The sequence below is a fragment of the Excalfactoria chinensis genome, chromosome 4, assembly GCF_039878825.1.
Source record: "Excalfactoria chinensis isolate bCotChi1 chromosome 4, bCotChi1.hap2, whole genome shotgun sequence".
Lineage (NCBI taxonomy): Eukaryota > Metazoa > Chordata > Aves > Galliformes > Phasianidae > Excalfactoria > Excalfactoria chinensis.
The window spans coordinates 50,902,169-50,926,211 of NC_092828.1; the positions used below are offsets into that span (position 1 = coordinate 50,902,169).

General features: G+C 37.3%; 1 protein-coding gene across 1 annotated transcript in view; it reads right to left on the reverse strand.

Moving 5' to 3' along the window:
- Window positions 1–11,359: 11,359 nt before the first annotated feature.
- The window catches only part of PAPSS1 (3'-phosphoadenosine 5'-phosphosulfate synthase 1), a 31,998-nt gene continuing 19,314 nt past the window's right edge, over window positions 11,360–24,043 (reverse strand). Inside the window, exons 8-12 of the mRNA XM_072334585.1 lie at window positions 23,714–23,919; window positions 22,125–22,260; window positions 20,016–20,284; window positions 17,458–17,687; window positions 11,360–12,219 (exon numbers count right to left, since the gene is read on the reverse strand). Of these exons, the coding sequence (XP_072190686.1) occupies window positions 12,081–12,219; window positions 17,458–17,687; window positions 20,016–20,284; window positions 22,125–22,260; window positions 23,714–23,919 (980 nt within the window). The 3' untranslated portion in view covers window positions 11,360–12,080. The remainder of the gene's footprint in view (window positions 12,220–17,457; window positions 17,688–20,015; window positions 20,285–22,124; window positions 22,261–23,713; window positions 23,920–24,043) is intronic.

The window sequence follows — 24,043 nt, forward strand, 5'->3', positions numbered from 1 at the left end:
CAGGTGCCCAAAATACAAATTATACTTAGAGATTATCCATATTTTCAGAGGTCACATGTTTTGGGGTTGTTCCTTTCTTCTTCCTTCAAGTAACCTACAAGATTCCTGGCTATAAATTGTTCCTTCCAGCAACCACATGCCATGATTTTGCTGGCTATTTTTATTCATTAATACCAGCTGCTTCACGGTGCCTGGAAGTAACAGAAAAAATATGTATATATGTTTTAACCATATGGTAAAATCTGATGAAGGATGGCCTTTTACGTAGGATAATTCATAAGCCCGTAGTAAAATTCAGTGTTATGCAAAACACAGGGCTAGAAGTATGTTCTCCACTTGAACTTTCAAGGACCTGCATCACTTTAAGTTTCTGAGACAAACTTGGACATGTGAGTTTGCTCCCATGAAGTCAGCAGAGCAATATCTACTTTCCATCATAGTGGACTTTCCGATCAAGTGGTAAACAAGACTTACATTGACCTCCTACACAGAGTTAGATTTTACCATTGTGCTTGAAGATAGCAAAGCATCATGCTGCAAACCAGAAGGTTCTCTTCCAGCTCCCACTAGTCATGATACACTTCAGTTCCAAAAGTGCCACCGTTGCAAAACAAGTAATGTTTTCTTTCAGATTATCCATTTGCAGAGATTCACATATAAACAGAAGTTCAAAAGGATAGCTGCAAAAATTATGTATTTAAATGACATGCCCTAGTAGTTTAACATAGCAAAACAAAATTAAGGACATTATGATGTAGCACTTAATAATGTACAGAAGACTACTTCAGCAAATATTTTTTTCAATGCACAAGAAAGGTTTCTTACCTCACAACCACAATAATCCTGAACACAGAATCATAGGACACATAAAAACAAAATAAACCAAAATAGACAGGGAAGTGGGGTTCACAGAAGAGTAACAACAGAAGGTAGAAAAGAGGCGTTTCTGGATGTTAGGATCAGAATCTAAACCAATTCCAGGAAACTATTTCTTTTTCCAGAGGTTACAGACTACTGTAATGTAAGTGTTATCTTTTCTGGATGATCTGCCAATCCAGTTAATAGGTTATTTTTAATCTCTTACATAGCAGAAGAGCAGGGCTTTTGTTCCTCCTCCCTCTGCTGTTTTTTGTTCATGCTGTTTGCTTGCTTTAGACTACACGTATTTGTGAATGTTCTTTAACAGCAGTCTCTAGTATTTCCCCTCTCCCCACTTCCTTCAGGTTCAAAGTACTTATTTCACTAATATAGCCAGTATATTCTCTATCATAAGAGAAATGGATACTCAAGACCTGCGAAGGACTGAACATTCATTTCTGCTGTAGCTAAATTAAAAAACACAGGGAATAGAAAAATATATTTGCATCATCTGAAACACAACACCTTCAAGACTTACCACTGGCTCACAAGAACAGTTTGCACTCTGAATCACCACATAGAGAAACCAGAGCATGTCCTCTTGCTCTCTACTGATGGTATTAAGATTTGGTAGGGTAATTTTTACAAGTAACACTGAGTGACCTGAAAGTGCTTAGAACAATATCCTGTATACTGCCTTAATCTCAAAAAAAATCCTACATTCTGAGTCTGAAAAAGACCCTATCTGCTCTTCATTGCTGATTTTCTTACTACTGCCTTTTGATATGGAAAGCTTGGCTGTGTGGCAGAAATGTCTTCCTAACCAGAAGCAGACAATGACACAAGATCTGAAAAATCATGTATTATTTTTTGCCAGAGGCTAAGCACCTGTCTCCTGCACAAAATCACCAGGCAGACTAACCTGGATTAACTTATTAACTAATACGGCAAACAGCTCATTTTTTCATATCACTACTAGCCTGCAATCCCAACAGGGATAATCATGTAGATTTGTCACTGAAGAAAAAAGATGAAAATCAGTGGAAACATATGTTGTGGTTAAGATACTTTCTATGTTTTCACATTTCTTTATGGGTATATACATGTATTTACAAACTAAAATACTTTAATCTCTCTTGAACATGAATATTAGAAAAGAAATACTCTTCCCAACTGTCACCTCATAACCAGATTTATTTTCTTTAGTATTGTTTTGAAAAGCTCCTTTGTACTTCACACAATCTGATATTTATTTACATTTAATCCTACAGTTACTTATGCTTAGTACTAGAAATCTATAGAACTAATTCTGCAGGCCAGAAAGGACCAGTAAAAAAACCTCATCTGATTAGAACTTAAGAAAAATCTCACCTAGTAACACAATATAATCCTATTGAGTCCACTTTTTGATCACCATCAGGGCGATCCTTGTCCTGCGGACACAGGCTAGCATTTCTGGTGCACACTCCCTGTGAATGAAAAAATCACCACAACAGGAAAAGCAAATACAAATCTAGTTTGATTTTTTTTTTCCTTCTAAAAATAGCTGAAAACTTACGTTTGTTCTTGATGCTAATTCAACTATTTAAGCCACAAATAAAACCATTTATGGACGATGAAATAATAATCTTCTATGTATAAATCCAAATAATCCAAAAATAACAAAATGATACAAGTCAGAAGCAACAGTTTCTTATGAGGAGGGATGAAAAACTCAGTCTAACAGTAGAAAGATGAACATAATCTAATGTCCGTTTGCCTTTGGTAAAAAACAACTCCTTAACATGAAACAGTAGTCTATAAAAATAGGTGCCTCAGGAAAATAGTAAATCAATATGCAAAAAAATTTTGCTACAGACTTACAACAGGAGAAAATTAATCATCTAATTCGTTATTTTCATTATGACAAAGAGAAACTGGTGTCATTACACTAAATGTTGGCTTCCATCAGAAGGAAGTGAACTGAAGGCCAACAAACCAAAGATCAGTGTCTAGGTATCTCTTAAAAAGAGAAAATATGCAGCAGAAGGGACCATGTTTCAGAAGTTTTACCCAGATAAATAAACTCCACAACTGTCTGCATAAAAGAAAACTTAAATAAGCCTGTAATTAAATCCTATTCAGTTCCTGCTTTCTTATTTGGGCAAAAGATCAGAGCAAATGCAAATAAGTGTGTCACATATGAACAGCAGGACTAGCTGGTATTTAATTTTGAGGAAGAATATTACAGTCCTGCTTGTTCAGCAGAACTCTGTAAAGTGAAGACTTCTATTTTTCCACACACTTTTAAGGGGAACATTCATTCTTACTAAGTAGGACAGAAGGAAAACAAAAAATCCCTCAACAACAACCAGTGAATTTTTCAGGTAATATCACAATCAAGTCATTCCAATATGTAAGACAGCAAGGACTGTTTCGTGTTATCAGGAAAAGATCAAGGATTGACTCCCGCAGTAAAATTGCAATGTCCTTTTTTTGTTGTTGTTGTTTTACTTTAAATTTACAAAATGACTTTGCCACAGATAGATTGACCTCAGAATTCAAGAGGTATCTACCAGCACTGACTGCTGTAGGAAAAAGGTCCAAGTGACTTCAAAGTCTACCAAAGCAAGAATGCACTAAACTAGCTGTTCCCATAGCAGCCTCTTCTCACAGAAGCCCACATAGCATTTTGCACTGTACCCATTAAGTTAATCCCAGAGCGTGGCAATAACAGCTGGAATCCTATTGACAGCAACATTACAAAACCATGATAGAATGATGTCTAGTTAGTACAACATCAACTGGCCCAATGAGATACTGTGAAGGAGCTCACAAACATGTGCACGTGTGATGGCTATCAATCTGCAGGACTTAGCTTTTTATTTTCACACTGGATTGGTACCAGACAAGAAAATTCTAAAACAATAAATTTTCCACCTTCTGATTGCACTTTCCTGTTCTCCTAAAACTTGGGAGTGTATTTAAAACAAATGTAGCAACTCTTGGGTAACTGGAATTCAGTTTTAAGATAAGAAATGGTGATAATTCTTATAATAAACTTGACCACGCAGTTTTCACATCATCAGCAATTCAGCAAAGGCCCCTGCTTAAGATCAATAGCAGTGAAAACAATTAATTCCTGTAGCCTTTTCCTGTGTTGAAGTTTTGGTGTTCCACCACCCCCCTACTCATTATAGAATTCAAATGTTTCTGTTTGAAAAACAGCAGGCTTCCTTTTTGCTCTTTGCTTCTAATGAAGCCTGTAAAAAAATATGACTTTTTTATTATTTCCCAGTTTGTGCATCAGTACTGTGGATGTTGTTGTAACAGCTCTGAGGACATTTTCCAAATGAAGTGCTACCAGCTGCAGCTCTGCACCACTGCAAACAAAGACTCTTTCCTAACTACCATGATTACTTTAAAATTTTACCTTGAAATCCTGAAGAATCGTGGCCTTTTTCAAACTAGGTTTAATCTCTTTGGTCCATATTGCTTGTCATGGAAACAGTAGAGAAAGCAAAACACAGAACTAGGGAGATACCAGGTCAAAAGATGAAGTAAGTAACAAGAAAATAGTAATTGTGAGCTCCTCACTTCTTTCAGTTCAGTTCAGAATTTCAGTGGTTTCCATGTCACTTTTCCAATGAGAAAAGCAAGCAGTGGAACATTAGTATTCAACGTGGTTTCTTCATATGCCAAGAAGGTGTAACATTTCGTGTTCACAAAACTATTGTAGATAAACATTCCAGCATATAATACACTGGCATTTGCCTCGGCTGCATGTCCATTGCACAAAAGAAGCAGTCCCGTTTCAGTTCCTCTTTCACTCCATTTTATTCACTGATTGTTCTAAGGCTTAATAGGTTTTTGGACTTGTGTTTGCTTTCACTGGGTTCTCCCCTGTGTCTGTAGTAGTATACAAACACCGAGTGCCAGCATCTATCAGTTTTCTCCTAGATGATGAGTGTAAACAGCACTGGGACTAGCAAAAATACAGAAACCTCCCAGATACTGCCTATTCCATCTGTAATTCTTTTTTCAAGTTCTTTTCCTTAATCTTTCTTTGAATGCTTCTATATTTTGCAGCTTTATATAGACAAAATTAATGAGTTCACTAGCTGTTATTCTAGAGCAATGACTTGAAACTTGTGAGCTGCATTTGTCAGAAAAGCTTACAAACTGTTGTTAAGGGAACCTCAGAAGACAAGTGGACAACGAGATCATTGGCTAATTCTTACTAGAATTAAATAATAGAAAAAAATCACACTACACTCATAAACTGTAGTAGTCTGCAAACTGAAAAAGACTATGGGCCCATATTGAACTAGAAACTCCATTGCCACAACTCGCTCCAGCTCCATCTCTCACAGTATTCACAGTTGACGGATGAAGGTATAAACTGTACGAATTCCATTGTAAACTGTGCTAATTTCCTTCTCACACCTAGATAATTTTCATTCTGAAACAGAAAGAATGTACTTTTATGAAAAAAGGAAGAAAAGATACAGGAGTGGAACATACTAAGAACACAAACTGTATTAAAATTGCATGTGGAGATTTGAGCAGACATTGAAAATTCCACAGAAACCAGAAACTAGATGATGAACTTGTGCTGCAGAGAATCCTCTACCATGCTGGAATTCTTCACAGCAGTGCAGGTCTTCCAGTGGAAATGCAAAAGCACAGGTCTTCAGGTTTCACGGGCAGACCTTCTTTGACTTTTATCAATGATTTTGTAATCCAGTGGCTAAATAAATATATAATTATATTCATATATATCATGCTTTTGTTCATGACCAGCCCTGATTTTTTGTTTGAAACTTTCAATAAACAGGGTTCTACCCTTTCTTATCAAAAAAGAGACTATGTGTTCCAGCAATCACTCACAGACTTCAAAAGGGAAGAAAATTAAGAGTACAGATTCTTAATGCAATCAGATTAATGCTTTCTTGAAAGACGGTGAGATCTTAATTCAAGTTTGTTTTTCAAAAGGATTAAAGTTAAGCTGATATCTTCTAGAATTGGTTCCACAAAATCAATCTGGAAAGATATTTACTTCCTCAGCATTAGTTCCAAGATCCACAGGCACTTGAAGGATAATAATCAACCAAGAATGGTAAAGAGACTGAATTTTCTTTTTAGCAATGACATAGGTATGTGGAAAAACCTGAATCATAGAATCATAGATTCGAATCATAGAGTTGTTCCAAACTAAATACAGTGAAAAAAAGGCAACCAAGTTGATCTAAGATAAGAGGTAAGATTTCTTTTTTTGAAACCATCCAGTTTAGAACTGGACTAGATAGGCCAGTATTTGCAGTTCATTGCCGATGTTCAACAAAACCTCAAACAGAAAACAACGCAGCTCTTTGAACATCAGAAAACACATTGTTCCTCGTGAAGACACATCTATAAATATGAAAATGGAAAGATCTGAGTGGGGTTTTTATTTAATACACTAAATGTGTGAAAAGGAATTTATTTTTATCTCTCCAGAAAACAAGTGACCAAAGAACCTTCATCTCCTTCTTTAAATCTTGCAGATGGAGCAGGCTGCTTTGAATTTCCATTTATATCTCAATAATCATTAAAGAAAAAGCAAAATATTATATAGAAAGAATTACATGTCACAAGAGATTTTTTATTTTTATTTTCCTAACTGTCAGTGCTTGAATAATGCTGACCTGGGATCATCAATGATCGATTCATCGCCTGAATTCCCTGAAATTATACTTTCTTATACTCTTCTCCAGCACAGCAAGTGTGTCAAAAGAAGTCATCACAGCAGGAAGGACAGACCTGAATGAAAAGCTTTTATGAAAAAAGAAGTCAGCTATAGTTATTTAAATATTTGACAAAATTGTTCACCCGATCTCTACATAAGACTCAGCTGTATAAAACTTTGTTGTTTTTTTTGTTGTTGTTGTTTGTTTTTAAACAGAGAGAAAACTAAAGGTACTGTAGGTAAAATAGCCAACACCACTTACAAAAGAAAACCTTAAACCTGTAATACTCTTTGCAAAGCTGTTGTGGAACTCACAAGCACGCCTTTTAAAATACTGAAAACAGTATAAATTATGAAGTGTCATTCTGAGTGTCTCTAGCTACCAAGTAAGGCAAAGAGATTTACAGCTTTCAGAAAGAAGCAGTATTATTCCTTGTAGAAATAAGGAACAAAGGAGCTATAAATAACTATCATAATGAAGAAGTGCCAATAGTAGTTTGCGCTTTGCATTGTACTTTTGATGTTGACAGCGATGGTATGTTTATTGTTTTGCTGTCACATAGCACGACAAGAAATTTTTGCTCACGTAATTACAACACTGTTTTTTTTTCAGACTGTGTCATAGCTTAAATATAAACTATAACTGTGGTAAGCTTTCTCCTAGCGGAAAGTTATGTTTAAACATAAGTGATCTTATCTCAAGATTGTCTGGGAAAACAAAAGAATCTAATGATAAAAACGCTGCTGTTTCACAGGCGGTAGAATATTGTGCTCATCAGCTAGAAACAAGGCAGAACTCAATGAAAAATCATCAATCCATGGGCTGACTGCAGTCTTCCATTCTACAGCAGACAGCTCTTTTGAATCCAATGTTGGAAGGTCAAGGAGTCTCTTCTGCTTTTCCTCAAGCCTTTGGGAAAACTGTTGATGAAATAAAATTAATAGTACAAAAGCCTAAATGTTTTCTCTTTCTCTGAGTAGCACTCTTGAAATCACAGAAATGTTTTTAAGTTAGAGAAGTAGATTTGTCCTTCTGAGTGAAATGTCATGCTTTTTAATCAGTGCAACAGTGCTGTCTAGAGAGTGTTAACACATGGATAATGCTTTCTCTCTGTCTCTTCACAGCTATTGCAATAAACTTAAGTATCAATCATTACAGAAATAATTGATTTAGTCCACAAAAATTTGGACAAAGGCCACCTGGGTAAAAAGACGAGATCTGCAGGTGCTCAAAAAGAAAAATAACTCACAGCCTAGACTGCAAGCCTTTTAGTTTCAGGAGATTAAGATACACGGACATGGCCAAAATGCTTATTTTCCTCTTATGAGGTGCAATCTAGACTGATGAGTGTAGGACTCAGCAGACAAAATAACTTTGCAGAGGATAAAAGAGATTCAGGCATTATTTCCACCCCACTGAAGATCAGGCTGAAAAGGATGTAGTTTTTTTTCTTTCTCTTTTAAATACAGACAGGTAGCATTCTGACTGCAGCTATACTTCAAAGTGTACAGTTGGATTTTAACATAAAGGCTGGGTGACAGTCCTTATACTGAATCCAAGGCTCCGTGAGTTTTATGATATATTAAAATCTCCACATCCTCCGTTTTAAGTTGCAGCCATTTATTGTCTAAGAATTCCAGATGTGGCTTTAAAGCACTGTTTCCTAGCTTTCAGGGCAGTTGCCTTCCCCCTTCAGCTTCAAAATTATATCAAGATGAATTTTCTAGGGCAAAAAAGTTCTGGAATTCTTGAAGGTATAGCTCTGGTCCATGCACATACACACCCTCCCATAATGAAAAAAAGTGATTTTAATAAAAGACTAAATAATGAAAATGGATACAGGTAAAAAATTTCTAATATCAGAAGAACAGACAGAGATCTTGCAGGAGACACAAAAAGAAAACTCCTCAATGGACGCTTCAAAAGCCTGCTAAAAATCTATCGCTATATCCATAGTCAAAAAGCTTTTCATGAAAGGAGAAAGCAAATAAAAATGAGGCCCTGCTACTCCAGCCCTCAGGCTTTCTTCAAGGTAAAAACAGTACAACTTAGCACTGACTTTCTTTAAATCACGTTTAGCCAACACCTGCTTTGCTGCTGGCAGGAACTGCCATATCCAACAAAATGGACACGGAAAGCTTTAAAGTTACCCTTGGCAACCTGTCTTATATTATTAGAACTAAATGTGAAGAAAGCCAAACTTAACATCACTCTCTTTCACAGCAACTAAAGTAAGAGTTTCGTGACATAAGCTTCCAAGATCAATTAAGTAGAACAAAACATTAATTCCGTGCTCCAGTTGTATTAACTGTAACATTCAATTCAGCCAATTCATTCAGCCTTAATTACTTTGCGGGTGGTGCTGAAGGGTTCTGTGTCAAGTTTCAAGAATAGAACACCATTCCTACACATTTCTTATTACTGTTCAGGCACCACAGCAAGTCACGTTCCTGTAAATGAATAAGCACATATCCCTGCATACAAGAGCAGCAATAGCTTTCCCTTTCCCTGCCTTTGGAGTTGGTGCTGTAAATTCAGTAAACTCATATTCAACTCATAGAGATACTAATTCACGAACAGAGATGAGAGCTTCTTTCTGTGTTCCTACAATTCATAGCAGAAAAACTACATAACCAGAGATGACAAGGCATACAGCGTGTGTAAATGCAGAAAGGGACACACACGTAACCATCTTCAAAGCTGTCAGCTCATACTGGGAAAGGGAATACACTAATTATATTATACTGATTAGCACTTTTAATCCAAGAGGAAGGGAAAAGCATCTAGACTACTATTAGAATTTTGTCAGGATTACTGAAGTAGTTTTTATTCCTTCTGTAGCACACAAATTTTAAACCTCTGTGTGATCCACATGTGAAACTTTTTGAAATTAAGGGTATATGAAATACAGAGGAGGTCCAAACTCAAGCTACATACAGTACTGCCTGTATTGCTCACGTGAGCCCTGTTCCGTACCCACCACCACTCCAAGATATTCACTCAATCCCACTCCTGACTTCTACTTAACTATTCCAGATGCAGGAACTTGGTATCTCCAAACTGTGTCTGGAAAAATATTGTGACCAGATCTGCGTTTTCCCTTTTGTATGTCTAATGTATTACTGTGTCACTAGTGTTTAAAAACCCTACTGAATAAAACCAGATAAATATCAGAACCCTCAGTACATATCCAGTATTTTTCTATCGAGACTCTCAGAGTCTTACTTGAAAATTCACCCTGAATGAGTATTTATACGAGTCAAACACAGGCATAAAATGTCTCACATAGGAAAACAGAAGAGAACAGTCATCTTGGGACTACACAAACAGCACTGGATAACAGATAAATTACCCTGTGCAAGAGCAGCAAGTAAATAATCATTTGGGAGGTGGGAGGCAAGGGGAACATTTTGGTTAATCACTTCTAGGGTAGCCCTTTCCTGTGAAGTACTACTTTCACACACAAGAGAGTAAGAAAAGAGGAAAAATTAGAATTCTATGGTGAAAACATGCATGATATGGAAAAAAAAGTTGTAGAGAACAAGTCCTACCCACAAAGTCATTTGATGTTCTTGTTCTTAATATTTGGAATGCCATGGCTGTTACCTTCAAGTTAGAATGAACATGAAGGCTTCATTAACACAAAGCACTGTAAGGAATGCTTTCCAGAAGCACTGTAAAAACAGAGCCTCAGCACTGTGCCAGTTGAGTATGAATAGTGGATCTGCTTGTTATCACTGTACTAAGCTGCTTATTCCTGCTTCTAAATTAATTTTAAAGGATGATTCAAATTCATGCTTACCATTCAAGTTATTTTCCAGACTTCATATAATTTAAGTATCACTTGTATCTACTTCTATACTTTTTAACCTGTGCTTGCCATTCTGCTAAAATACACTATTATGGAAGTCATTTTTAATAAGAATCATACCTGGCAGCAAAAAGTCCAAACTCTAACTTTCAACAGCAAATCCCACTTTAGCAGCTCATAACTTTTGTTCATCTTTGTAGTTAAGCATGAAGTTTTGCACAAACACCTGCCCGGAGAGGAAGCACCTTTTTCTTATTGGACTGTGTACAATCTACATGTTGATGCAATCTAAAAAAATAATAAAAAAAAAAAAAAAATTAAAGGCAAATTTGAAGAAAATGTGTCCAGTGATTCTAAAACAGTAAGCTTTATGCTACCAAAGTGCAGTCTCAATAATCATCATGGTTTGCTGATAAACATGTGTCTTGTCTTTTCCCAACTCTGTCTGACCTTCTTGCATCTTACAGAAGCATAAATCCCCCTAAAAGTTACTATTTACATATCGTCAAGGAGACAGAAGAAGAAAAGAGAAGGAAGACACTCCCAAAGTATTTGTCCTAAAATTACTTTGAACAAGTAAATGAAGACCGTAATTAGTATTCATCCCACTCATTACACAGGTCCCTTCACCACAACCTCCCACAATCCCACCCCAAAATTCTAAATGAACATACACTGCATTCAGGTTCAGTAGCAGGCCAGTTTCAAAGTTCTAAAAATGATTTTTTACTCTTTCCTGCTACATCCACCTTCTTCAGCTAAAGAAGAGAGAGTTTCCATGAGAAGGATATGAATAGTTCCTAGTCAATAGCTAAGAACAGTTAGACTGTTTTCCTCTGATTACCTACAAACACTGGGAAAGATGCCATCAGATCAGTACTACTGTACGCTTATTGTTGAGTGTAACAGGAACAAAGACCAGTAATTGAAATCCAACAGGATCAGATGTTCCCCTACTGACATTTATTGCAACAAGTACACATTAAAATAAATATCTTAGTTTATTAAGAGAAAATTAAGTATTTTGTTTTATTCATAACTTCATCATCTTTACAGGTCCACAGTAGAAGAAAACTACCGGACAGAGCTCCAAGAACTCCAAAACTAAACAAAGAAAGCAAAAGAAGTTAATTATGCTGCATAAAGAACTCTGCTTTTTGATTACATATACTGAAAAGTTAATGTTAAATGCTTCTGGATATGCTGATGAGAACAAGATAGAGTACACTTCAACAGTAGTTTTAAAATTATTTACTCTTTTCATTTATAGAGCATCTATCCATAGTTAAGAGTTTAACTATTACATTTTCTCCTACAAACTACTAAAACCAGAAAATATCCAGCAGTTTAAATAATATGAAAAAAAGCTGCATCTATTTAACAGCTGCAGAACTCAAAGGAGAGAGGCAGTAAAATAATTAATAAAAAAAAACACACAAAAAAACAGAGTTAAAAATCCCACTGTAAGAATATTAACTGTAATAAAAGAAAAGACATTAAAAACAGCAGCTAGTTAGGTGTCAGGACATAATAGAACCCATAAGGACAGGCAAAGAATGATGCTAAGTTAGAGAGAAAGCGTCTGTTTTCAGAGAAGAACTTCCTGACAGACACCACAACAAAGCAACATGAACGGTGACTGTGTGGTCCCCTTCTCGTAAATAAATCAGGCGTCAAAGGTTGATCTGCAGTTAATAAGAGGCCTAAGCCTTCTCCAAGGATTTGTAGTATTCTGTCAGCACAGTCCAAGCCTTAGGAGCCATGAAGCCTTCTGGTGGGTTTTGTCCTTCTCGAGCCAGCTTGCGCATGCGGGTCCCCGATATAAATTCGAAGTCTTCATGGCTGAGATGGGAGTGGGAGTAAAGGGAGAGAGGGAGAGGAGGAGGCAGGAGGAAAAAAGAAAATATTTTAAAAAGCAGTATGAGTTGTTCATATTTCTTCTGCTTTTTTTGATATTTCAATGAAATTTCCTCTTGGAAGTATAGTTCTGGAAGGCAACTGCTGTTTCCAAACATTTGAGCATCAGTGACAGTACATCTTTCAAAATACACACCCTCTACAAATCTACATTCTCTACAACAAACAGCTTAGCTAACTCCTGGGTTTAGCAGCTTAGTCCAACTGATCTACTGCAGGTTGAATCAAGTCTGTGCCTTCATCTAGCCTGGCTTTCTCCCTGCGAAGGAACAAGGAAACTATATGCTGTTTGTAGGCTGTTATTTCATTGCTGGCGGAGGATCATTTCAGTTCCACTAGAGAAATGTGGAAGAACAACATGGCAGAAAATTGCTTGATGATAGATAGTTGCAGAACAGAAAATAATAGAGTCTACAGTTTCAAAATAAAATACTGGAGTTTTAGAATTTTTTTCTTATATTAAAGTTAGCGAGGCAGTGGCATGGGTTGCCCAGAGAGGTGGTGGATGCCCCATCCCTGGAAACAGCCAAAGTAAGGCTGGAGGTGCTCTAAGCACCTGATGGAGCTGTAGGTGTCCCTGTTCAGTGTAGAAAGTAGGACCACTCGGCCTTGAGGGGCCCCTTCCAACTCAAACAATTCTATGATTCTGTTGCAGCTGGGCCACTGCAAGCCACATAGTATGCATGTACACATGTATATATATATATATATATATATTTACACATATATGGATATTTACACATATATGGAAGTACACATGGTACATACACATCCAAAAAATTAAAAATAAAAAAAGCATAAAATGATGTGGAGGAATAATAAAAATGCCTTTTCCTAAAAAAATTAAAAATAAAAAAAAAAATTAAAAAAATCAATTGGGCAGATTAAAACATTAACCCAGATGAGTACTGCTGATTATTGCTATTAACACGACGATCTAAATTAAAATCAACTTCTCAGGTATGTGGTGATAAGTAGCAAAAGCTCCAGTCAAATTAAACACTACTCCTCATAGAAGTAAAAAAGCATAACTAAGACAACAACGCCAGAATTCTACCAAATGTTCCAAAGAAAAATGATTTATTCTTAAATTAAATATGGCAATTTTACTTACGCCACTTGCTCAATTTGCAACATGTAACCATTACGCACTCTTTACTTGTCTGTTTGAAATAAAAGCCAAGTATTGATCTCAGATGCACAAGCCTTAGACAGAAACAAGAGCCAAGTATGTGCATCAGAGGGCAGAACTTGGCTTGAAGTGCTGAGCTATGCTCAGCAGGGTATGGAAGTTAGCAAGATGCAGAAAGCATTCCACAGTTCCCTTTCACAAAACCACTAGCCTCATAAATTTTTGATTTGGTTTGTGTGCATCCACACAGCAGCAATGCCATGCATGCTCCTATTGCTTTCAATTCAGGACTATGTGCTCTTGAAGTGCAAAGACAAGATTAAAAACCCTACTGTGTTTCAATTTCACAAAATATAAATAACACAAAAATAAAAACCTTTCAGCTTATGTAAGCCTATGAAAGAGTTATGTCACTACCATTAAGAACACCTGCAAATGTTGTTCCTTGTTAGGGTGATGCCTAGCATTTACTAATGCTGCTTGAAGGTAACTTGATTGTTTTGAAGACAGCTATCACACAGTGAAATACTAAGTCTGGTTATAATTCTAGCAAAAACAAATTATTAAGTCTGTAGACAACTGAAATGGAAAGAGTAAAGCAAGCGCTGTAAGAACTTTCCATGTTTTCCACAATATCAAAGTCTGAGTATAAAAAACACATTAGCTGATTTATTGTAGAATGAGACTCAGACTCCTCAATGCTCTACAAGTTTAATAAGAAATAAAGCTGCCAAGAAATTTACATATACCATGTTAGTTTGCTTTAGTAAGACCCCCCATTCCTTCAGCTTCCTCCTTCATAGCTGTGCAAGAAGCAGTTCTAAGAATTAGAGAGAAAAACATATACTTGCAAAACAAGAGAAAAAAATCCATAGAAGCCTTAGAGAAAGGGAAGAAAAATCTAAGTAAGGATTTAAGAAACATAACAGGTTCAGCGTAACAAAAAACAAATAATAAAAAATAAAAAAAAAAATCAAGAAATGTCTCAAAAATGCTGTTTTAAAAAGAACATAAGCACTAGGTGAGGCCTTATCAATGTCCCACAGTTCTGTCACACCATTTTCTTTGAAAACCCCATAAATTAGTGATCACTAAACTGACCCATATGAGGCTTTAGTAATACATAACATATAGTGAAATGGCTCAATAATTTTTGCCTTTTTTGCAAATTCCTTCATTAGTAATTTCATTGTTTAAGTTTCCAGCTTGATCTCCACAGTCATACCTGAAAGTCCTTCTATAACAGCTAAATAGTCAGTGTCTTCCCTAAATGTGAAAACACAATTTTCACAGTAAGAGAAATTAATGTTTCTACTACACAGAAGCATGACTTCTTCACTCCGTTGCGACCTCAGAACAACTGCCATGTTCGACTCAGATGGCAAACTTTCAGATGCAATTAATTCCTTGTGCAATTCACAGGCCTCTTTTTCTCAGGTTCAGCCTTTTAACAGCTCTACTTCTCCAGCATATATGATTCCCTGCTGAACAGGATCTGTTAGGAGGTGAAATCCAACCTTATAACCACTCTCAGAAGGATTTCCACTGAACTTAAAGTTGTCTTTGCAGCATGAAGTTGTGACTCACACCATAATTCCCTTCAGCATCAGAACATTGTCCTTACAGTGTTAGCCTTTGTTTAGTCAAACTCCAGGTAGGTCTTGGGAACACTCTGTCATGCTTAGTGAACCAGCTAGTATCAGATAGGTTCCAAACCTAGCTGGCTATGAACAAACACTGTGTGAGAGCAAAACATAACCATTGTACTTCATATCAACATAAGGAAAGCAAATCCTTTACCTGACACACATTAACCTTCTTTTTGTGTTTAAATCTTTTGAGCTGTAGTGATATGTATCCTAACATATCCTAAATGATGCACTAACACTTACTATTTCAGATAACTAAACAAAGGAGGGCAATCAAAGATGTCTATTTCAGCCTCTTTACTACCACTTTTAAAATCAGACATCACATCAAACAAGTCTGCAGACAGTACATACTTCATTGAAATAGCTAAGTATGATTTGACAGTATTAAAGCAGCTGTGACAACCATATTCTATAGTGTACTCCCAGGACTTTTAAAGTTTAGAAGTCACAATCGTCCCTGCCCTTCAGACACCCATGCTTCATTCACACTTCACAAAAAGCATGAACAGACTGCTCCAGTAGCCTTATTTATGGGTTCCTTTTAGCTGAAATGATCTCAATGGTTTTCTTCAGGAGGAAAAAAAGAAAAGCTGATTTTTTTCCAGACATTGTTGAGGATTTTTTTCCCCCTTTATTTATATATTTATTTTTTTGCTCATGCATGTGTGCTGGGTTTTCATTGTTAATTGCTAGACTAATTTCCTTTCTTAATTTTTTTTTTCCTCAGCAGCAAGCTGTGGCCACATTTTTAGGACCGATCTTCTGCAGAGAATTGGGAATCTCTGCTCACCCAAACAACTATTAAGCCACCAATACCAAATTACATCTGCCTGTGGTAACCGAGCAGCCTTTCTGGATGAAGAAACATACTGACTTTTTTCTGAAAGGATTTCAGCATTTGGTGGTAGTTTATGTTTTTTAGTTTAGTTGCTTTGGGGTTTGGGGTTTTTTTTGTGATTTATTTATTTTTTTGACATTTTAGCCTGACAGTGGTTCTCAGATCAGAAATTCCTTCGGAAGTTCTCCATTATAACAACAATTCCTTCTGTGCACTTCTCCAAATCATGTTTGGGCTGACTCAATTATTGGTCCCCTTTCAGTTGTCTCTTCCAGGAGTGTTTGAACTTAGACTACTAAAGTGCGAGGAGTTTCTTCTAACTTCTTTTTTCATTCTTACAGAAGTTTCCATTTCAGAATGCTGTTTGTGGCCTTCTGACATCTGTTCCATTGATTTATTGACACTGTGCAAGTCACACAATGAACAGAACAATGGTAAAAATGGCAAAGAAATGACAGAACTTTAGCCTCTTGTTTGCAGTTACCAGAGCACATGCCACATGTCACCCAAAGGAATTTCCTTAGCCACTGCTTAGCTGGAAAGCAGCATGGCCCCATGGATAACTGGTGAAAAGCAGGTACAGTCACTGGGGGAAGGCAGCAGGGCAGCGCTTAAAATTTCAAGGCATGAGCATAATTGCTCTTTCTTGTAGAACAAGAACTGTGAAATCAAAAGACTAAGTCTACCAGATCAGAATCTGGAAAGACATTGTAGAGATTTAAATCCTAAAGTTGTATCACGATACATACCTGCTGTTGTAAAATTAGGAAGTCCTAGGGGCAGCAGCTAAGAGAAACACAGCTCAGTCTCAGGGAAACTCATGTAATACGTGCTTGACATAATCTTCCATACCTCTGTTAGTGATACAAATTGTTGAACTGGATATTGGCTGCGAAGCTTCCAAGCCTCAAGCAATTGAGTAAGATACAATAGAAGTCAAGTCATCCATTTCTAAAATAAGTCAGAGTAGCGCTTTTATGCAAACAAACTTCTTCTCCACATTTTCAAGTTGTGTTTTTCATGAGTTAAGTAGTGTGCTCAGAAAAGACTTTCATGCACATCATTACTTTACTCCTGAGATCCTCCACCAGTTCTGACCCTCTCACACTTCCAGACAACTCTCTATTCCCTACCATCCTCCTTTCAGAGTTGAAACACCACTTGATCCAGGAATCTGACAGGTTTTTGGCATTACATAGACTAGCCTGAAATACAGCCAGCTGCACCCACCCAAGCTCTGTCTGTAGCCTACCACAGTGTTCTGTCTACGGTGAGCAGGAACAATACTAGCTCTCTCTTCAGGGAGCCTGCATGCAGCTGCATTGCCACCTAGAGGATTGCTCTTGCTTGGATCAAGTAAGTTATGCTGTGAAACTGCACCCAAATCATCACTGAAGTCAAGTTGCATTAGTGGTCTAAAAATGTCTCTAAAACCTGGCATATTTTAGCAATATTCACTTAATACTTCTTTTTCCTTGGGGAGTGAGGGCAGGAGAAGACAGCTGTTGTTCAAAATGTCTTAGAACTAAAATACAACTTACTGCTCAGAGTCATAGTAGTCCATGGACTTCTTTTTCTTATTATAAGCTGCAACCCTGAAGGGTACAATTTCCAGTGCTCGGAGGCCTGGGGCCATTGTCAACACTTTGGCACCATGGGTTGGTTCATACAGATCTTTCCCAGTACCAGGGTGTGGCATCCCTGCAGGATCTCGCCCTACAATGTAGAAGTTAGCACCTGCAACCATCCGTGATCTGCAGTGCCACTGAACCTAGAACACAGACAAGGTGAAAAGTTAAAAGTAAACTGTTAAAAACACAATCCTTAAAACATGAGCACATTGTGTTACTACCACTTTCCACCTCCCAGCCAAACAAGTATTATTTCCACTACAGAGTCACACCCTGTCAATTATATGAATCACCAAACACACAGCTAAAACACACCATTCTCTGTTTCATTTGCACAGCAGGATGCCTTAAAAAAGACTTCACTGCAGAGTTTGGAATAGCATCATCTGAGGATTTAGGTCCAGCCTAAAGCTGTCTCAACACTAAATTACTAATAATGGTTTAGTAAGAATTTTAAACTATGAAATGTCTTCATTCTTACATTCTTAATTGGGAGACCAACGTACAGCTGCTCTTAGGGAAAAAAAACAACCTACATCTTCCTACTCCAAATAATTTTGCTACCTTAGTTTTAGGTAAGGAGCTCTAAAAATGATAATTCAAAAGAAAAAGTATTATTTTAGTCACCTGTAAGTTCTATAGCTAATTGTTAGATAAGCATCAAGGAGGATGGTTTGCAATCAGTTTGAAGATTCCTATAAGCCAGCACTCAAATAATGGAAATAAGAAGCAGCCATGAGTAATGAGGTTACTGGTATCAGTTTTCACCTTGACCACATCCAGATGCTACACCTGATGGATTCAGTTGCTATTCAAACATCTGGGTGTTATGGATGCTGACAGATGCATTAACTACTTTAACATTTATGTCACAAGCACAGGATGGGCCAATCTCACAAAATGCCAACACCCCGCAGCAGTGGGGTTTCTACACCTACACTACCACAGTTTCAAAATTTAAGTTTCATGTTGTCATTTGGGTAACAGCAAACTCAGAATGGAGTCCTTAAATTATCCTGTTTGACTAACCTTAAGAAAATATACAGTGATGCAAATCATGTGTTTGACATACAAAATTAGCAGCCTGTCCATTCTTCATGCTACCTCAGAAGTACTTTCTTACCCAGATGAGCTCACTGCAGTCTGATACAGGATTTTTTCACAGAACTGTTTATTTCTTTCGAAGTAGATAGTAGGAAAGTTAAAAATGGGGAAAAAAAAACAAAAAACCAAAACAAAAAACAGAAAAACACCAAATTCACACTCATGAAATACATATATCAAAATCCTACAAACTGAAAGGTGATATCCGTCCTACTGATAACCACACTGACTCAACAGCAGCTTGTAAATAATGTGTGCTACAGAAATAAATCTGGCATGTATGCCTTTTAAGTGACCTACAAAAAATTATTAAAGGAAGAATCTCTTATTTCCTGGCTACAGATGTCGATGCCAGTTTGTATTCTGAAATCATTGGTAATACATCAGGAAAAATTCTTACTCTCTTCAGAATAAAGTTTGGGGGTTTCAGTTCTTCTTGTATGCTTGTGAGTATGAGATTGAAGTATAATGTTTCTGTTAATTCTCACAAGAGGTCTATGGAGAACACTGCAAGATTCCCTACAGTAACTCAATTACATACCTCATCTGGATCTGGACTACAGTTCTTCTGGTTTGAAAAGTAATGCAAGCTCTGTTTGGCCAGTCAAACAATCACTAGAAAAATCTAAGTGCCGCTATCTAATTTCTTCCCACCAAAGGTATCTCTCCTATCTATCTAGAAGCTATGACAGAGTTAACCAATTGAACCTGGTCAGAATACAAACATCCTATGGCTCACAAAAGAAAAAAATAAATGTTATGAGGTGGAGAAAAAATATTGCCCAAATGAATTCCCTCTAGCAAGAGCATTTGTTTTTCCCACTGCTTCCCACAACCTACATGAGTTTTAACCCAACTCCTGGCTTCTAAATAAAGTGTTCCCAAATAATTTCATATGGAAGCCTCAAAACAATTCTAAATTAAGCTTGCAATAAAAAATAACAAAGCCTTTTCTTCTCAATTTGTCTAACTGTCTAACATACACACTTACGATACTTAACATTCAGGACAACTACTTCATGTGCTTATTAATCTTTTGAAATAAGTTGTAAAAAAGGAGGAAATATTAATTCACTATTACACCCTTAAAACTGTAAGAAAAATGAGCACACAAAAACCATATTGTCTCCCCTTCTATCCATAAAAATCCTTCACTGTAGAGGTCTCTTCAAAGAATTTTCAGTGATGATGGAGAGATTCTTTACAGTCTTTTTTAACAAGGGAAATTAATTTCCTCTGTCCTCTAAAAAACGCAACCCACAAGTATCATGAAAAACACAAAATATTTCAGTGCACTATTAAAGGGGTTTTGTTCTGTATTTGTTGCTGCCATTACCATTTATTTAAATTCTTGACATACTTACCTCTGTTGGTCCAGCATACATCATGGGGGAAGGGAATATAGCCACTACAGTTGTTTCTGGATTCAAGACTCCTTCCTCCAGTACTGCAGCATGCTGTTTCATGCGCCACATGAGAGGAACATCATCCTCCTTTGTCCAGCCTCCAAGTGGGTGCAAGAGCAAAACTGGACGCCTGTAGCCACGTTCCAAAAGCTGCTTATGAGTATCCTGCATTAAAAGTGCATGCCCATTGTGCACTGGGTTGCGTAACTGGAATGCAAAGACAGCATCTATGGAGAGGGAGGGAAAAAAGACAAAGGATAAGGAAGGCAACTTATTTAATCAGGAGTTAAACAACCAGAGAAAAGTCTTCAAATCTTTCCTCTGAATTCCATTAAACAAGTGTAACAGTATCAGTCAATAAGCAAATCTATTAAAAAACACACTAAAACATTAATCAGCTTCCTTCATTTCTGAGATTTCAGTATAAATACTTTAGTTTCTCCAGAAGCAAGAACCTCTTGTTCAGACTGTTCATCTGCATGAGCATATAATATAGACCTAGATTAAATTATAAGAGGAAAACAAACTATGCTACCTATCCACTAACTATCAGTATCCTGAGGAGGTCAAAATTCAGTCCAATCCTGTTTAATACCTTTCACTAATGAGCTGGATAAGAAGGCAGAGAGAACACTCAGTAAGCTTGCAGACAACACAAAACTGGGAAGATAACTAGTATGACAGGAGAACTGTGCTGTCATTCAGAGAGAACTCAACAGGCTGGAAAAAATGGGCTTACAGGAATCTCATGAAGTTAAACAGGATATGCAAAGTTCTGCCTCTGAACAACAGCTTGTACCAATCTGGAAAGCCACTCTGCAAAACAGGATCAGGGGGTCCAACTGGACACCAAGTTGAAAGTGAGTCAGCAGTGTGCTTTTACAGTAGCAGCACCCAACTGTACCCTAGGCTACACAAGGCAAAGCAGCAGCATGAGGGAACTGATCCTTTCCTTCTCACTGCTTAGCACTGATGAGGCCACAGAGGGGTGGGTTCCTTGACACAAAAGACACATGGACCAGAGAAACTCTCCTGCAAGCACAGGCTGAGAGAGCTAGGACTCTTCAGCTCAGACAAGAGTCAGGGGGGAATCTCATCAACATATATAAAAACCTGAAGGGAGAATGCAAAGAGGATGGATACACTCTTTTCAGTGGCACCCAGTGACAGGACAAAAAGCCGTGAAACAAACTGAAACAAAGGAGGATCCACTTGAACAGCAGGAAACACTTTTATTGTGAAGGTGAGAAAACACTGGCACAGGTTGCATGGGGAGATCATTGATAATATTTCCAGAAACTAAAAGCTGTCTGGATGTGGTCGTAGGCAACCAGCTCTAGGTGACTCTGCTTAAGTGGGGAGGTGGATAAGGTGGCCTCCACAAGTCACTTACAACCTCAGCCATTCAGTGAAATCTAAATACTAAGTTTTTTTCAGGTATCAAGTGTATTTCTTTGGGGAACAGTTAAGACCAAGACTGGTATACCTCAAACCTGAAGATCATGGTAATCCTGATAATACTGAAAAAAGACAAGATCTCAAGACCAATCTCAGTCTGCAGCTTTCATGCATTTTTTGCAGTCTGCCATTCTCTTCCTTCTAACTTCAAATGCTTTGCAGCTGTCTGCTAGTTGCTGGAATTAGCTCACTGTTTGTGATACATCCTACTGAATATCCAGTTACTTACAGAGCTATCATAAGCTTTATTCCCCAGAAGCAGTATGTGACAGACTTAAGAACAGAAGAGCATAAAAGCTCAGCATTCAACCATACCTCTATAGCTCTAGTCAAATCTGATTTTTAAATCATGTTCTACCACATTTTAACATTATCTTTTCTTGCATTAATAATATGTCAAAGCATGCACGGAAAGACCAAATTAAGAACCTTAGGGGTTACCAGCTTCTCTTCTCATTTAGGCAAAGCAGAGCCTGAACTTATAAAATTAATACCAGTAAAAAGCAAAGAACACCACTTTAAAGAGCATTCAAAATTTATATCCCTGAAACAAGGCTTGTCCTCACAGCAGGTATTTGGATAAATATGAAGAAACAAGAAGTTACTCACCAGCATTCATTTCCTTGAACTTCTGTCTTAGTTCAGCTGGAGTGAGACGGTACTGATCAAGTCCATCATTCCAATAAATACGATCAAGGACCTGTAGATCTCCACCTACAAGCCAATTCCCTTGCTCCATAACCATCTAGGAGAAATAACGAAAATCAGCTTGTTCTGAGCATTTAGACCATTTCAAAAGGGACATGATCTTTACAAAGGAGAGAGTTCCAGCTTAACTGTATTTGACAGTCTGAAGCCAAGTATCAATATTAAGTAATATTAAAGTAAATTGCAGATTTCACATCTCACCTAGCAGGAAGGGGAAGGTGTGAGAATGATAATGAAACTGAGAAAGCTCACCACTATGTAAACTCCGAGGCACCCAGAGATTTCTGACAATTTCAGAAGGGCCACCAGAAGGATGCACTGTCATGAAACTACAACACGCACATTTGCATGCTGCTGCGTTACTACTATACATGCTGGTATAGACACGAGAACATAGTTTCTCATCCTCTACATGAATTTCAGGAGTGACATTCTATAATTGTTAATATATTATAACAAGCCACCCCAAATCTTTTCTGTCCAAGACTTTCTAATCATTTCTTATATTCATGCTATTTTTTCAATCAAATGAAAACCTCAGATTCATCAGCACAGAACACACTGAGGACACACCTTTCTCAACACTCTTACTTGTACCGAGCAGATGGCCTTTCCAGATACATTCCTAACTGTATAGTTGGTGTTGTCTAACTTCATTCAGTAAAATGATGTCATTACACATTAATAAGAAAAACCGGTAAGATGTCAAAAAAATTTCACATACATATGAGTATTAGTCATAGAGATGCTTTTAGAGCACAAAAAAGACTTTCTCTTTCAACAGGGAATCATAATTTGAGTTTCATTTTATTTCTTTTTATCTGATTTTAAGTCACAGAGTAAACAAAAAGACACTATAGAGAGAAATGTGAAGAGTAATACACTGATGGCTCTTCAGAGCTATAATGTAACATTTACATCAGCTTTCAAAACCAAATGCAGAACTGCACTATGTCATGATTAAAATATTTCAGTGTGACTTGCACATAAGGTCAAAATAGTAAAACATATTTAACACAACGGATGGGAAATAACTCCTCAGAGAGTTAAATCATGACCTCTTCAGGAAGGGTGACTGTTTCAAAAGAATTTAAACAAGGCAATTCTCATGTGCTCCACAGGCAGTCAAAAAAGAACTTTTCTTGCCTTCACACTGCATGTTAAGGAGCTTGGATGATCCATCTGGGTCCACAAGGGAATGGATTTCCTAGGCACATGGTAGGGCAAAGTTACCTCCTCTGCAGCACAGGTTATATATCCTAAACTCATTTCACATGTTCATATCTTTAATGGGTTTTCATACCAAGGGCAGACTACTCAAGAGTTAACACTGAGCAGAAGAGCAACTTTGTTCCCATTCAAATGTTTCAATTATTTCTCAAAGAAGTTTTCTTCTCAAAATACACAAGTTACAGACACCAACTTAACTAATCTGCATCTCCGCAGACAGGACAATTTATCAGACTAGACCTTCATCTTCACACGCATACCTTTATGTAAGGATGATCCTTGCATGTTGTTCCCCACTGCCTCGCACAGCGTTCCTCCTTCCTATGCTCATAGAATTCTGGATTACGGAGAATGGCTACGCGGCGACCCTCATACACTAATGCAATTGCTGTACAACCATCCAGCCTTTCTTTGTCTTCCTGTGTAGCTGTTAGCACTATAGGCACTGAAAGATTAATAACTCCCCCTACAGAGTGAAAAAAGCCATTATCCATATTATCAGCTATGGTCCAGATATCAAATCTAACAAGTTACAGTCTAGGTTGTTGTATGATAATACAACAGGTAGTCCTAGCTTTTACAATAAGGAC